This window comes from Melospiza melodia, chromosome 2, assembly GCF_035770615.1.
Source record: "Melospiza melodia melodia isolate bMelMel2 chromosome 2, bMelMel2.pri, whole genome shotgun sequence".
In the NCBI taxonomy this organism is placed as follows: domain Eukaryota; kingdom Metazoa; phylum Chordata; class Aves; order Passeriformes; family Passerellidae; genus Melospiza; species Melospiza melodia.
In genome coordinates, this window is record NC_086195.1 from 66,092,597 (window position 1) to 66,109,942 (window position 17,346).

The 17,346-nt window shown below is 43.4% G+C and overlaps 1 protein-coding gene across 1 annotated transcript in view; it reads right to left on the reverse strand.

Annotated features, from left to right (window-relative positions):
* The window catches only part of GUCY2F (guanylate cyclase 2F, retinal), a 113,520-nt gene extending 103,378 nt beyond the window's left edge, over nucleotides 1-10,142 (reverse strand). Inside the window, exons 1-2 of the mRNA XM_063148678.1 lie at nucleotides 10,009-10,142; nucleotides 1,422-1,474 (exon numbers count right to left, since the gene is read on the reverse strand). Coding sequence (XP_063004748.1) covers nucleotides 1,422-1,474; nucleotides 10,009-10,077 — 122 coding nt within the window. The 5' untranslated portion in view covers nucleotides 10,078-10,142. The remainder of the gene's footprint in view (nucleotides 1-1,421; nucleotides 1,475-10,008) is intronic.
* Between the last annotated feature and the right edge of the window lie 7,204 nt (nucleotides 10,143-17,346).

Genomic DNA, 17,346 nt, shown 5'->3' on the forward strand with positions numbered 1-17,346 from the left:
GCAGAATTTTGTGGTTGTAAAAGCAAAATATCTTTGTTTGCATTGGCCTCAAAAACAAAATATGTGTGACTGTTATTTATTCTTGATTTGGTGTCAGGTGGCAGCTCTGGCTCTGTGAAAAGCTGGGAGCAGTGTTCCTGCTCCTGGTATGTGAAGATGAACTTGTGGTTGAGGGCCAGGCCAAGGAATTTGGCTCCTCTGCCAGGCCCTGAAGCAGACTGGCTGCTCAGACACACAGCACTGCAGTGAGCATCCCTGTGCCTCAAAATGCTTAACCATCCAGGGGCATCAGGCTCCAAAGGGAGTGAGGAGAGGGAATGGGCAGCTTGCCAAGGCCAATTTGGAAAATATTGAGTAGCAGATTAAAAAAAAGCATTTTCCTGGTGAGCTGGACCCTTTAATAATGAGGATTCACAGCACCTTTGGATCAAAATCTTAACCAGTGTATATTCTGACTTTGGGCATCATTAAATTTAAGAGAAGACTCTCTGTTCTCTTAGTGAAGGTCAGAGCCTAAGCTCAGACACATCAGCTACCTAATTCTCTTAGGCTCACCCATCATTTCCTAGACCCCAGCCAGGCCACATACAAGTGCTCCAAAGCTGAGGGGATCTGACAGGGATTCTAAAAGATGTTGTATTGTACTTTATATATGTATTGATGTGTCATCTTTTGTCATGTTAATGCTTGCAATAGTCTTGAGACCCTTGGGAACAAAAAGGATTTGGGGATCAGGCAATCGCACACATAGCATATTTCAGTTTGCTGAACATGGAACAGATTTAAGCCCACATTTAAGGGAATTCTAGGCTTTAATGCATTCTGAAGGCATCCCAGCTTGCTGGTTTTAGGCTGTTCTGCTATAACAGCATCTGCTGGGATATTGTTCTCTGCATTAGTCAGGCCAAAATTTAGGAGATCCCCGTATCTGCAGAGTACCACAGGATGGTATTTTTGTTTTGGTTTCTGTTTCAATTCCTCAGTCTTTACACAAGTTGCTACACAGGGCTGCAAGCTGCAGGCTGCCTACCTTCCTCTCTTGCTAAAGGCACCACTGTTATTTCAGGTAAAGCTTTCCTTCTATACGCTCTTGCTTTATTCCATGTCAGCAGCTGGGTTAATTTTGATCTGCTCGGGGGTGAAAGCACACAGCCACACAACCAGGGAGATTTCTGAGCATGGTAAGACAAAGCTATCTCTTCTTTCTGTATGCCTTCCTTGGATTTATTGTCTGCATCAGCCAGGCTCCTGGTTCCAGCTGCAAGTTTTTATTATTCCAAGAATAATCATCTGGCTAACAGAGACCTCTCCCTGCAGACAGAGGGAAGGATCAACCCAAATTGATATTGCAGATGGAAGTTTGCTTGGTGCAGCTCACAATACCAAAGAGAAAGCAAAGGGGTTTTAACAGAAGCACCTACCTTTTTTTCCCCTGGTCGGCCTTTCTCCTCTCTCTCTCTCCCTCCTCCACCACCTTGAAAAAAAAAAGGAACATAAGTGCAGGAGTATATAACTGGAAGAAAAGCAGTATAAAGCATATCAGGTTTCCTAAAGTGCAGATTCAAATCCAGTGGCTTACAGCATATTTGGGTCAGCTCCTTTGGAAGAAATGGAGAAGACACACAAAGGAGGCACCTACAGCATCCATTTACCCATCCACTCATGAGTCCTGAAATGGCTGATTGGCTCCTCACATGTTGAGCTGGAGCATCAGAAAAGGGGGCCTGAAAATGGGGGCCCCAATTTCTCACCCATCAGATGGGATTCATCACCAACAGAGCAGTGGGCACAGGAGATAGGAAAGGCACCAGTTACTCTGGCAGTCAGGCAATATGGAGATGAGAACTGTCCTGGATGTGGAAACATTACTGTGGTCAGATTAATTTCCTTCACTGAATAAGGTTAGCATTAATCCAGAGCAGCAGTGCTTCCCTTCACAGGGCACAGCCAGACTTCTGCTGTTTTCCTGGGGAACAGAATGTATGTCCAAATCACAATGCCTGTCAGCCCCAAACAGGCTGCTCTGCTGACAAAACCACCCAAAACTTCACTTTTCCAAGAGCAGTCTATAGTGTTGAAGTCCCCAGTGCTCAGTCCTGGTTATGGTTGCTAATATGAACTCTACACTTAGCCCACAGGCCCTAGCTGCTCTCCACAAGGCATCCAGATGCATTCCTAAGCTCCACAAACTCCACTTTTCCACAGTCACAATTGCATGACTCAGTGCTGCGCAGCAGTTTTTGTTTCCAAAGTGTTTTGCAAACATGAGCTGAGTAAGGCTTGCCAGCAGACCCCATTCCCTGCCAATTGTATTGAAGGGGCCTCTGAGGAGAACGGCTGCAGCTCAGCCCAGAGGTGCAATTTCATTTTCAATTGTATAAGCTTTTGGGGGGAGGTTGATGGACGAAAAAGTTGTTGTTCAGCTGCCACTGAGATTTTATGCTTATTTCATTGCCATGTCTACTTACTCAGGAATGCAACAACATCTTAGGTGCTGGTAACAAGCTCACCTCAGAGCATGGGAATTCTGGGCCTTGAGGGAAGACAATAAAGGTGATAGTTAATGTTCTTCAGTGTTAAAATCTGTGACTACAAGAAAGATGATATGCTGTTTCTAAAACTGTGCGCCATCTTCCTCGTCCCACTTCTACGCCTAAGGCTGGAGGGAATTAGAGCAGGGGCTGCAGTTTGCCGATCAAAAACTCTGGTTGCAATAAATTCAAGCAAAAAGCAAGTTTTGGTCCTTCAGTCTTTTCATGCCATAGGCTTCTCTTCTCATATTGCACCACCTGGAGCCCCTTTTCATGCTGCACTTGGGGGTGGAACCACACAGACAGAGGGGTGGTGTCCTGGGAATAGCATAGCATGAGGAGAGCATCTCCATTGCGTGCCTTCACAGTTATTCCATTGAATCACAGAACTATTAATAGTTTAATATTAAACTATTACTAGATTAACTTTTAAGTATTCAAGTTAATCTAGTTGCCAGCAGGAACATCTTCCACTACACCAGAGTTTCATCCAAGCTGGCCTTCAACAATTCCAGAGATGGGGCAGCCACAGGTTCTCTCAGAAACCTGTGCCAGTGCCTCACCACTCTCACAGGGAAGAATTTCTTCCTCATCCCTAATCTAAACCTGCTCTGTGTGAGGTTAAAGCCTTTCCCCCTTGTCAGAAATCCCTCTCCAGCTCTCTTGTAGCACCTTTAGGTACTGGAAAGGCCTCTAAAGTCTCCCCAAAGCCGTCTCTTCTCCAAGCTAAACAACTCCAACTTTCTCAGTCTGACTCCCTGGGAGAGGTGCTCTAGCCCTCTGAACATCTTCATGGCATCCTTTGGACTTGCTCCAGCTGGTCCATGTCCTTCTTATACTGAGGGACCCACAGCACGATGCAGCACTCCAGCACAGAGTAGAGGGGGAAAATCACCTCCCTCAACCTGCTGGCCACATTTCTTTTGATGTTGCCCAGGATACAGCTAATTTTAGTCTTCTAACTACTAGTGAATTTCCAAGCTGTAATATGCTGAACTTGCACAAAGCTTGTCCCATGGTTTGATATACAAATTTTAGCAAATAAAAAATTTGGATTAGTCCTAGGCGTTCTGAGATGGAGATAGGAGAGTTAAATACTCAAATCCCAGGGAAAGAAATTCTTGTACTTTAGACCAATTAGTTTGCATCTCTGCAAAGATCTAGAATTTTCCAAGCCTTGGAATTTGTATATCAACATCTGTTTAACTAGAAAACAGGCCAGATGCCCACAAACCTCTTTGAAACCTTCTACTTTTGATGTTATGCTTTATCACTTTTGATGTATTTTGAAGGAAAATTGAAAAGTGTCATTGAAGTCCCTTCCTGTGGAATGCATGAACCTTCCTCTACTCACCATCCCAGACATCACACATCAGCATCAAGTGCTGAGCTACCAGTGCTTTGCATATGGGAGTCAAAATGGTCAGGATGCCATTAGGGCCTTCAGTTCTCTCCTGCATCTGTTGGGATGGCCCAGTTTTAGCATCTGTGAACTGCAGCTCAGGAAAATGGAAGCATCTGTTTAAAACACTGACACAAGATGTAAATCCACCTAGAAGGAAAATTCAGTTTTATCAGAGAAGACTTGGCCTGGGGAAGGGCTAGTCTAAGCAAACCATGGTCTGATCTGTACCATTTTGCAGTCCAAGCCAAAAAAAAATTCTGTATCTTGTCTTTGCAGGACATGGCTCAGAAGCACAAGTCACTCCAATTTATAAGCAGAAAAGGACACTCAAGAAAGCCACCAGAAGAGGAAATCACATTGGCATCTCCCACTCTGACCATGATTTTACTGATCGTTGCATCCTGTGGAGCCACCTTTGGCATTTTGATAAATGTCATTGATTTTCCTAAATGCAGACTCCAAGCAATGTGTCTTTGAGAACAGTCTATCAGTTTCTCTGATAACTATTGACTAACATAGCAGTATTGACTGTTACTGTAAGAGGCTGTGAGTCAGGAGTGGAAGTGCCTTAGAAGAAATGCTCTGCTATAGTCAGTCCTATATTTGTGAACTTCATAATGTGTGAAATTTCATTGCTTTAATGATGCAGCAGGTAAACTTAAATGATTATGGTAGATCCTTTCAGCTCTGGGATCTCCAAGTCACTGGAACTTTGGCTATGGTTGGCTAAGAAAAAATATTAGCTACAGATGGTTTTATCCTTTGTTGTCCTATTTCAGCCCTGGTTAGTCCCGGGGCAGGAATATTTCAGCTGTTAAGGAGGGAAGGGGATTTTCAATCAATATACACATTGGCATTAGCAGTTCACAAAAGAGAACTTACTCTAATCACAGAAAGATCACAGCTGATCTACATTCACACTACTCATTTTTGATGTACTTCTCTTGAGAAACACCAGTTGCACATTGATTTTTCCACAGTGAATGTGATGAGAGATGGACAAAGATGCTCTGCTTGTCACATTTCAATTCTTTCCTCCATACAGTGCTTTCAGGTAGGCTTCAGTTGTTCAGAAATGCCATCAGGGATCACTGGTCTTTGTGGTTTGCTGTGCACATTGACCCCTACAGTCTGGGATCCCAAGGAGTATCTGTCTGCGGGGATACCAGTTGGGGCTAGCAGGAGATTCCCAGTGAAATTCTTTGGGAATTCATAAAATCATAGAATGATTTGAATGAAATCAACCTTGAAATGAACCTTGAAGACCACGTGGTTCCAATTCCCTACCATGGGCAGGGACACCTTCCACTAGCACAGGCTGCTCAGAGCCCCTTCCAGCTTGGACTTGAACATTTCCACAGATATGGGAATTGCCCTGAATTATTCATTTGCACCACAAAAAAGGAGTACCAAAGACCACCATTGTGACCTCATCTCATATGGCTTTGCAGTGGTTTAAATGACAAAACTAGGAGTAATGCAATGGTGATTTGGGTTTGATTGTTTCTGGGAAAATTCTATCATGAACTACTAAAATTTTTTATTGAGTGTCCATTTTTAATCAAAACTCTCGATATTTGGGGATGGTAACACAAGAAGGTTAATTTAAGCCAATGACATCATTCTTTAAAGGTAGCTGACCTCCCTGTTCCTCCTTGGTGAGGCACGTAAATGTCTCTGTGGGCACGTGAGGGTGCACCACAACCTGAGGAGGTTTGGTCTGCACAGTCAACAGGGCTGCAGAGGGATTCAGTTGCCTCTAGAACTCAGCACGTTTGTTTGGTTAGCTGGATCTGGACTACACTGATAGGGTTGCTTAGAGGCTGAGCTAGTGCAAATGAAAACAACAACAGCCTTTTGAGGTGGTATCAGGTGTCTGACGCATCCGTGTGGTGCTGGGTGACACGATACAAGACCCTTTCACTCCTGTGCACTGAGGGAGGGGCAGCTGTAGGACAGCAGGAAAGCCCAGCCAGCATCTCACATGGCACTGGATGGTGGTACCTGGGCAACAACTGCATTTCTGTTCCCTGCTTTGGGAGTTCAGATGTACATCTCCCATGCAAACACCTAATGCTAAATGTAGGTACCTTGATTTCAAACTCAATCCAATCATTTTATACCCTTTTGGTTCACTGTGTTTTCTACCTCAAGATATTTTAATAAACATTTTGCTACATATCTTAAAAAATTGCGGGAAGACAGGTTGTTCCTGTGCTAGAATACAGATGCTTAGTGTCTTCATGTTTAGGTGATGGATGGCAATGACCCAAAAATGTCACATCAAATATTACTAAGTAAAATGTAACATATTTGTTTAAGCAAAAAAACTTAACAAACAAAACAAATCAAATCAAATCAAAACAGTTGTATCATCTGCTAGAGAAATTCACTTCAACATATCTGAGTAGTGTATGTAAGTAGAGGAAAAGTCAGATTTTTAAGTCAAAACAATCTAAACTTCATTTGTTGAAGGCAAAATATGAAGGTGGCATTGATACCTATGCCAACAAGTTGTTCAAAGGATAGTGAGGCTTTCACATATACCGGAGAGGCATATCCATAACTTGGTGCAGGAAGAGTTTTGCAATTCAATCTGACTGATGAGCCAAACACATGGAAACAGTTGTGCAGGTTGGAGAATGGCTAAAGACACCACATGGCTTCTGAGATGGGCACCTGGACCTCCCTCTCACCCCACACCAGTGAGCACCACAGCTGAGCGATACATCCACAGCTGCCAAACCAGACACCTTGGAAACAGGTAATTCAGGTATCAGGCTTATTTCTGGTTTTCTTTGCTTGTTTTTATTTTTGTTTGTTTGTTTGTTTGTTTGTTTGTTTTTCCCAGATGAGTAATATTGCCTCTGTGAGCAAAAAGCACAAGGATTTCTGTGAACAACAGAAAACTCATGCCTGACAGGATTATCACAGCAATATTTACTGCAGCCTGCAGTGATCTCCGCCTGGCTGTGATTTGCTGTGTTGCACCAAAACAAGTTGCAGAGAAGAAAAAATATAAATTTTATCAACATGGTGTCTGAAACAAGGCCTCAGCTCATGAAGCAGTTGTGAAGGTGAAAGTTGGAAACATAGAGGAAGAAAACAGAAATAAGGCAAAAGAACAGCTGGGCCATATGGGAGGAGTTGGACTGGTAAGAAGTTGGAGTAGTTGAAGTGGGGTGCATAGTCCGGTCACTGGTGCCATTTGGGTCCCTCATGGATTTGCACAGGGTCACCAGCTGGTTACACACTGAAACAGATGGACCACATGATTATCTGGAAAAGGCACAACGGAGTCACTGCTGGATGGGAAAGTCTATAGCGATGCTGAAGGGCAGCAGCGATCATGAATTACTTATTGAAAAGATGACGAATGCATTAAAGCCCAAGGGAAAGACGGGTGACACTGGAGTTAAATTTGATCCTGCGAAGTTAAAAGGCAAGTCATTGAGAGAGACGGAGGAGGTAATGCTTGGGGAGCATTTCAGGCCATTACTGCGGAACGATAAAGAATTCTCAGTGGAGACCAGATGGGAAATATTTAAGGAAGCAATAGAGAACACAGTAGGGAACTTATTGGGAGGCCTAAGCAAACAAGGAGGAGCTGGACAAACATCAAAACAAAAGCATTAGAGGGAAAATGCAAACAGAGCCGAGGATTATGGGAGAGTGGAAACAAAAGCACAAAACAAAGCAGAGGAAAATTTCCAAAGGCAAGTAAACCCCTTTAGGTTATAGAGAAGCACCAGGAAAACAAGGTGTAAAATTGAGGTGGAAGAAGACTGTGTTCAATGGAAACAACAGTGTGCCTGTGCTAAGAGCATCAAGAGGAATTCTCATGGCCTGGGAGAAAAGTAAGAGAGAAGGTGGAGCCGTGGAAAGAGCAATTGGCTGAACACTCTTATCACCATGCCTGGAGGGATTTAAAAGGTGTGTAGATGTGGCTTTTAGGGATATAGTTTAGTGGTGAGCTTGGCAGTGTTGGGTTAAGATGGCCTCAATCACCTTAGAGGTCTTTTAGAGGTCTTTTCCAACTAAAGGATTCTATGATCTACCTGGATACAATCATCCCAGACCAAGACTGGGAGTTTGGCTTGAAAGGAAAAAAAAGGCATCCATTCTGAGCCGATGATATAGAAAGTACTGTACAGCAGCCCTTCCATCCTTTTAGCAACATATGTTTACACAGAACTGTTAGAGGTCACCCTACAACTAAGGAAAAGAGTTCAAAACTAATGCACGTTACTGCCACCAGTGAAAGTACAAAGACATATACTAAAGCACAGTGGGGAAAGTCCAGTGGAAAAAATTGAGGAATGGTTAAAGCAAATTGCATAGGAAGCAAGCAGTGAAAAATGCTGAAGTGTGGGAAAGGATTAGATTAAATATCCGTGCTCTGGCTACAAGTACAAAATGAATAAGGATGGTGATTAAAGGTGCTTTTGGCAATCTTTATTTTGCGAGACTCACCATGGAAAGAAAGAAAATGAGACATTTTCTAGCTAAAAGCATTGTAACTACAGTTGCTCTGTGGAGCACTAAGAGTAGGGAGGAAGTTAAGTAATGGCCTCAAGTGAGAAGGCTGCTAAGGTTTCCTCGTCTTCCCACATTGTGTTGTAACAACCCAAACTGAGATGAACCTCATGACAATGGGTGTTATACCATTAAGATCCTTATCTTATGCAAGTGACACCAGACAATTACACAAGCTTGCAATAATCACTGAAGTGACTGCTGCAGGAGTAAAGACAGCAATTAGAGAGAGAAAAACGCAAGAAGATAACTAAAAGATTAATTTGTATTTCTCAGGCAGCACATGCATACCTGAGATCTACATCCAGAAGAGGTTTTTAAAGGCATATTTCTTCGGTAACACTGCTATGCAGAAAATCACAGATACCTACAGCACTGCCCTGAGCAGCTGGATCACCTGCCCTCAGAGAAGCATGTATCAAACAGAGGGAACCATGGATGTCTTTGGGCAAAAGCAGATGCAGAGCAGAGCCATTTTAAGATTCATAAAGAAAAAAAGGGAGAGGACTCAGGTCAAAAGAAGAGAAAAACCAAAGAGAAATTTGGAACAGATTTTAAAAACCCTGGTCTCATCTAACCACTCATTCATCCAAATAATGCCTAAAAAATTAACCATTTGGACAATAGAGTCCAGTAGCCTCAGCAAAGCACTCAGCGGGAGAAGGTTACAGGCAGACCCAGCAGAAAATAATTCTGTATTATTCCGTGGAAAAGATAATCTGTCAAGACACACAGTTTTGATGGCAATACAGCCTTGTCACAGCCAGCACAGACAAATACAGTTTTAGATTAGCAGGAATAATAATCACAAGCCCCACCAGCACAGCAAAGTGGCACTTCAGGTGTCTACATGTCATTCACAGTGCTGCTTCCTGGAAACGCGCCTCCCAATGAAACAGAGCTGCCTTATATTCCTCAGATTTTATCTTGGGATAATTCAGACACTTCCACTACTGCCAGAAGGGAAATGCAGCTTTTCTCTCCCGTGGAGTCCACTCTTTGCTGTGCAGCTCCCTGGAACACTCTGAGTCATCAGTATGCTTCAGAGGAAAACAGGGGGCTTAGGGTTTGGAATTTGGGATTTGGGTAAAGAGTGCTCCTGGGGAGTTTTGCTGCAGGCAGGAGGGCAGAGAAAGAGTAAAAGGAAGTGAAGGATGGAGATAAAACTGACCAAATAGGGAGGGTTTTGCCCACAGATATGTAATATGGTAATCCTTGAAAAATCAGCACAACCTTCTGGGCCATTATATCTATGCCTTGCTTGCTTAATCCCAAAACTTGAGACAGAAAACATCACATTTCCAGCTGTAAAACCTTTCTGCCCCATCATATCCAGTTGTGTGTAACTTTATCTTGTGTTACAGAGGCAGCTTTCATCCTTCCATGGCCAGTGTTTACATCCCCATACATTTAGTGGAAGAACAACTGTGTCTTCATTCAGCTTTTCTGTTTGGCAAGAAAAGTCAAGACTCACACCTTTGACCTACACATTTACCTCTTGAGGTGGAGTGGGTGAATAAAAGGAAGGCAACACACCGAGCTCAGTGCCTCAGGAGGGAGAACAAGAGGACCATTGTTTGCTGCGCCATGAAACCAGCTTCTCATTGCTGGACTTCCTCAGGTCACGGTTGATGTCAAGTCAGGATGATGTCAGGGGCTTCAGCAAGCCCTTTCCCTCTACATCCTCTTCCCATCCAAAGATGTGTGTGCCTGTTCCTGCTCTTCACAGAAGGCATCATCGCTTATTAATCCAGCTATCATGTCAGCGGGGGCTTCTGCTGCTCTTGTCTCTTGCAGCAGAAATAAAGTCTATTTGTTGAAGAAGGACTGCAAGGCTGGAGACAGGCTCTAGTAGCAGTTAATGCCACCCCACACACTCTTCTGTGAGGAAGACCAGCTTCTGAATTCATCATTAAATCTTGGGCTTTCTCTGAAGCTCACTCTTTGTAATACCACAGAATCATAGAATGGGGTGGGTTGAAAGGAACGTTTATGATCATCTTGCACCTTTAAGGTCATCCTCTCCCCCCCCTGCCATGTGGGGACACCTTCCACTGAACCAGGTTGCTCCAATTCCCATGGCATCTTGGCCTTAAATACTTTCAGCGGATGGGGCATCCACATCTTCTCAGGGCAGCCTTTGTCAGTGCCTCACCTCCCTCACCATAACAAATTTCTTATATAACAAATATCTAATCTAAACCCATCCTCGTTCAGTTTAAGGATGACGTAAATCTTATAAGCGTTGCTGACAACTATCTGCTTGTTTCATTACAACCCCATCCTTGGGTTCACAAGGTTTCTGGTATTGATGAGCATACATTTTGGAGCATGAACAAACAGCCAATGGATCAATGTTCACTGGGACAAACTTGCTGAGATGAAATACTGGCTTCATTTGTTAAACTTTAATGATTGACCTGCCTGGCAAAGCCAAGAATGCAATAGCTCCCATTTCTCTAGGCAAGTTTATCTATCAGGTAATTACACTTTAAGCTCAATGAACATTGTTTCTTTAAAAGCATTTCCTTGCCACTCAGTTAAAAGTACCTGTAATTAAACCTCAGAGGAACACATCACAGATTTAAGGTCTGAGGTCTGAATGACAGTTTCCCACAGCAGCTTCTTCCTGCATGGAGATGCCAACTCATGGAGTCAGCATTTGTGTGTCCTTTGGGGAATGGGGCAATCAGAGGAGACTGCAGCCTAAACAGAGTATCTATTAAAGCAGGAAAAAATGCATATGTCATCTTGTCTGAGATACATACCATGCTCAGTTACCATGGCAATGGACATTATAGGTAGCTTCAGGGAAGGGGAAGAATGATTAGTGGACAGAAAAGGGGGAAGACTGTGCTGTGCCCTCTCAGAGTATTTTCATTAAGATTACAGGAAGCAGGATCCTGATATTAGACAGTAGGTGTTTGCATTCTTGTCCTGATCTAACTTTAAAAGTATGAGCGACAAGGGCTTCCCTTGTTTCCCTCAGCAGGCAATTCCACCAGATGAAAGATTTTCACAGCATCTGGCCTCCTGTTGTCTCGATTTCCCACTCTATAGTGCTTAATCTTCTCAATTGACAAGCTGAAGCATGCCAAATCAATATTTTCTTTTGAAATTTGGCTGTTCAAAGGCTAACTTCATCGAGTAATGATCTTGTGCTTTGGGCTAAAAAACTTGCTTCGAAGGCTTCAGTGCACAGGTGAATTATTCCTTTCAAATTAAAAGAAAAGAAATTCATAGTCATTTTAGCTGAGACTAGAGAAAAGCAAAAGAATAGAAAAAATGCTGCCTTTTATTGAGACTGTAGTTATTTTTGTCCTTTCGCCTGGTTTGTGAACAAAATGATGCCTATGTGGTCTTTTGCCTAATATTTAAACATCAACATTTTTAAGCATGTTGGCCATTTCATCCACTTTCAGAAAATTGTCATTTCCACTCTCTGGGGGTAGGAAGTTCCTACAAGTTTCATTAATATCATCAACCAGGGAAAAGGAGAATTCAAGGCAAATTAAAGGAGAATTAAATGCAAATTAATCTATCTTGATGGGTCTCTTAATGGAAAGGCAATTTCTTACTCATCCTGCAAAGCATATGCCAATTAATCAGCCAGAAAATACCTACTGGTCCACCATCCAGTACTCAGTGCCCTACTAGCATGGCTGTGGACTGCTCTTTCCTGACCAAAACTGTAGGGGACACTGGGAAAACTGCAGGATGCAAATGTTCATGGGACCAGGAAACCAGGTTTCATTGCTTGTTCAGCAAGACAAGTATGTCAGCAGCTTTCTCCAACAACAGCATTTAAAAATAAAAACATCTAAATCTCATATATGGTTTCCCTTTTTTCCACAATACCTGTTGCTGCAGGGCTTGTTCCAGCAATGGACTTGCATCCACACATTTAACAAAGGCCATGGGTGTTTCATGAAACCCACGATCCTCTAGATGTGAAGTCAGTGGAGCTTTGACAAATTCAAAATATGATGTGAATTTAAGAGCTTTCGGGGATGAAAGATGGACTTTGGAGACTTGAAGAAAAGAACTCCAAAGGTCTCTTCCAGCCTAAAGTTTTCTTTAAGTTTGGATCTTAAGATCTGTGTCTGTAGTCTGTATGCACAGCAGACAGCTCTTACCTTATTCTCCTTGGTTCTCACCTTGTCAATGTAAATTAACCTTATTTTACAGACTAGAATTCCAGGGAATTTTCAAGTCTCTGTTTTTTCTGGATAAAGGACCTCAACCCATGCAGCAATATCGTCTTTGGGGATGGGATGTCCAAAGCATCTTGCAGCATCAAGTAGGGTGCAAATTCCCTGAATGCACCACTCAGACTCCTTCAGTGTGGATTGGTGGATTAAATATAGGCCAGGCAGTCTGGCTTTGACTTCAAAGATTTCCACCTTCTCAAAAGAATTTTGATTCTATCCATTTTATATGGGAAATAGAGACAAAGAAACCTCTGGTTATTTAGGATCCAAAGACATGGAACTGAATAAAAATCCCAGCAGGGTGTTAAAAAGATGCAAACAGCCCTTCAATTTACAGTTACAAGTTGATTTCTTGATACCATATTGAAGCAATTCCAAAAAACTGAGAAGAAAAACAAATATAAAAATCTTTACTTGCTTTCTTTACTTCCTTGTGTGACCTTATGAACCTTCATGACCCCGGGCAGCATTTGACACAGATGAGGATGTGACCTTTCAGTATACCAATACCTTTACAGGAACAGGTCTTGAAAGCATGAAAGGCTTTTTCCACTTGTTGGCCCCAGAACTTAACCATAGATCATAGCAGAAAAATCTCAGGATACAATGATTTGAACCAAGAAAATCTAAATATTTATTATTTGAAGAGGTAAATATTGACTTCATGTCAAAGTGAAGTAAATATCTGCAACGGGAGTCTCAGCATTTCAAAAAAAGGAACAAGAATTCTAGTGAGCAGCTTGCTGGAAACAACCACCCACTTCCAAGAGTCGCTAATGCAAGCAGATGGACAAAAGCCCACACTTCTCTTGGGTGGGCTATTTAGGCTCCACAATACCTGAACAGAAGATGCTTGGCCCCAGTGTGGGTATAGAACTATGACAAATGCCCAAGCCTCCTCCACTGTCCATGGAGAGAGAAATCTAGTACACGGGTATGCAGTGACAGGACAAGATGGAATGGTTTTAAACTGAAAGAGGGTAGGTTTAGAATAAATATTAGGAAGAAATTCTTTACTATGGTGAGGAACAGGCACAGTTTGCCCCAAGAAGCTTGACTGTCCCATGCCTGAAAATGTTCAAGGAGACGGAGAGGGCTGGCCTGACTCTCTGATGCTGAATTTGAATCAAAATGCATAAAAGAAGGTTTCCTCATCTCAAGGGAGTTGAAATCCATAAACTCCACTAACCAAAACAGTGTCAAATCCCCCAGGCTATGGAGCAACTGGGGTGAGGGGAAAGCAAGGGCCAGGGGCTAAACAGTGAGGTAGAGTGTCTCTACTGTACCTCTTGGTCAAGTTGAGTCACCAGCACTAAGCTGAGCACAATTCAAGAGGCCAGGCCAGAAGAATGATCAAGAGGAACCTTGATCCTTTCCAACAGCCATGGAGCTTCTACCAAGAGGAGCTGGCTTCTGCCTCTTTTCCCAAATATGTGTATTTTTCCTACTGGCTCTCAATCAATACAGATATAATCAACATGGTGAGCAAAGAAGTGACAATTTTCAATACCCATCCATTGGTAAATACAGACCAAACAAGTTGACTGCAGTTAATTACTGATGAGGGGCTCACAGGACATGGTCCAATGACAAAGCGGGATGGGTGGACCTACAGAAAAACCTGTAATTTTGACCAAGGCTGCACAACTGGAGTGCAAAGTGTATCCAAGACTGACACGCTCCTCTGAATGAAATAAAAACTACAGCTGCAAGTGGTTGGTTGTTTAAGTCTTACTCGTCACAGGAGTTTTAAAAAATCTTTGCTTCTAATTCTGAGCATTCCAGAGCAGACAGGTAGACCTCCTGTTTCATCTTTTCCCACTGGGAACTGATGATGTTGTTTGCTGTTGTCAGTTTTTTGTTTAAACTTCTTGCAATAACTGAGATCTTTCATAAGTAATCCTGCTGGCTGCTGCTGTGGGTTCTTCCTTCTGAGAAATCACATCAATGGCAATCAAGCTTGGACAGCTTCCTAAGCCATCTTTTCCATCTCCACCACAAAGGAGAGGGTTCACGAGCAATCCCTTGCACAGCAGCCAGGGAAGGCTTCCACCTCTGCAGGAGTACTCTCATGTCAGGGACAAGATCATGGTAGGGGATTGCCAGCCACTGATCCAGCTTTGTGGCTTTTCCCAACAGTTTGGTGTATGAAAACCTCCTTTCCTGGGATTGCATAATTAGAGGAAGGGAAATGAGATCTCAGAGAGGGACTCAGAGATCATGGGGCAAAACTCCAACTCTAGCTCTTATTACTAATCCAGTTTATGTCATCCTCATTCTCACTGTAACTTCTTTTCCTGACAGGTCTATTAGGGCTCATTCAGGAGAAAGTCAGAGTGACTCAGACATCTTTCCTTAGCACAAGAATTCTCTGGATTTTAACAAGTCCAACCAGCCATGATGTTGTCAGACATTGAGAAACACAGAACTGAGCTAGTGTCTTCTGGGAACAGAAGACCTGAGGAAAGCTTAGGCTGGTCCTGGAAGAACCTAGCCGGGAGAAAATGTCCCAGGGTTCCCAGACCTGCTAGGGTCTCTGCATCAGCAGTACAGGAGGGCTGTTTGGAGAGAGAAAACTGAAGTTCCATTTCCATCTTTCACCCTCCCCTGGTGTCCCAGGCACTGAACTGTTTGAGACAGATGGGGATATTTGTTTCAAACACAGAACGGCTGGTTTTGTGTGGGAATGTTCAGTCCATGGGACTACACAATTCTGGGGAAATCCTATTTTATCTTTACAAAAATGTACTCTCATGTGGGCAAAGAAATAGAAACAGTGATGGTGAGAAACAGGACCTTAAGATTAAATGTCCTCTAAAAATGGTGTTATCATGATAGTTAACCTCTTTGGTCTCCTGGAGGGTGCTGGAGGGCCACAGAGCTGCTCAGAGGGCTGGAGCACCTCTGCTGTGGTGACTGGCTGAGGGAGCTGGGCTTGCTCAACCTGGAGAAGACTCCAAGGAGACCTTAGAGCACCTTCCACTGCCTAAAGGGGTTACAAGAGAGTTGGACAGGGACTTGTGACAAGGACTTGTAGTAATAGAACAAGGGCAAATGGCTTCCTACTGTCTGATGGGGGGAGGTTTAGATTAGAATTTTTGAAGGAAATTGTTGTGAGGGTGGCGAGACACTGGTACAGCTGTTGTTTGAAGTAGCTAAGAATCAGATGGATGCATAACTAATTTCATGTTAGCATCTCATCAGGTCTAATCCCTATTCCTAGATCACCCAGAACTGCCAGCCCTGTCCCTTGTCATTACTTTGATCAACTACATCAAACTGGGCCTGTATTATTTCTACTTATATACAATATATAGATGTTATATATTAGCTGGATCTCAGCAAAGGATTTAATTCCCAATTTCTTCACCTTGAACTAGCATTTTGCTTTACTGAGACCAACTTTGACATGGAAAAGGCTAGAATGAGGTATGGGAAAAAATGAACAAAATGGAAAATTAAACAAAAGTTTCCAGCTCAACAACTTCCCCTACTCAGAGCTATAAAAACTGAACAGAGTAAAGACCCTGCTGAATGGAGCCTTACAAGAGACTGTTCATGTCTGGAGACATCACTGTGACTTTACATGGAAAGTCACAGCCCAGACAAGGGTGTTTTCCCATGGTTTTCCCCAAAAAGCATTCGGCCCAGCTGAGTCCTGAGCACACATTTCCTCTCTCTGGCTCCCTGGGGCTGCCCTTGGCAGAGCTCTCACAGTCTGATGGTGATTCCCGAAAAGCAGCTCACTGAGACGGGCAGAGTGAGCACATATCCTGGATAAGCCGCACTCGAAATGCGGAGGGTGGAGAGGAACAACTGTGACATCTTCCTGGTGCCCCAGTACCTCCTGCCTCAAGCCTCAGCCCCTCTGACAGAGCTGTGCTTGCTGGGCAGGGAGGTCACCCAGCAAATCTTCATGCAGTGATGTTCTTGGAGAAAGCAGCTGAGCGGAAACAAAACTGAACCAAACCCTTTTCACCGCTTTTTCACCACAGAGAGATGCTAAATACAAATCTCAGCACCAGGCCTGCTTGGAGGTTGTGGTCTGAGGAAACCCTGATCATCGATAGGGGGCAAGTGGGTATTTTGGTGCTACTAAAAGCAAACAACAGGAAGCCTGATTGTACTTTCTTAACTTAAACTTTTTAAGAAACAAGTACCACACATCTTGAGACGTGGCACAGGCCAGTAATACACAAAGGGTGCAAGATGCTGAGTATGAGAAGCTGCAGCCAGACACAGGATATGTCCTCTGTGACCCATGGACCCTTGCAGTCCCTTTTGCCTTTACCTTTGCCTTTGCCTGGCACCATGACAGGAGGCACTTGACACCCTGAGATAAGCTCAGTCTGTTTGAGCTGGTGCTAAAAATGCCAAGGTTTTGGGTTCAATACCTGCATGGGCAATTCCCCCCAGAGCTGGAACTGATGATACCTATGAGCTCCTTCCAACTCAGAATATTCTATGAATCTGTGACTTCTGATTCTCTTTCCAGTACGACCATCATGACTAAAGCCCACCACTGGGCCACTACATCCAGTAGCCAAGAAATTTTGATGCAGGGCTGCTCATTCACAGCCCCAGGCACTGCCTATCCTCCAGTGATGGGGTTCAGAGTCTCTGTTCCCTACACTGTGGATTAATAACTGGTTTTGTTCCTTTT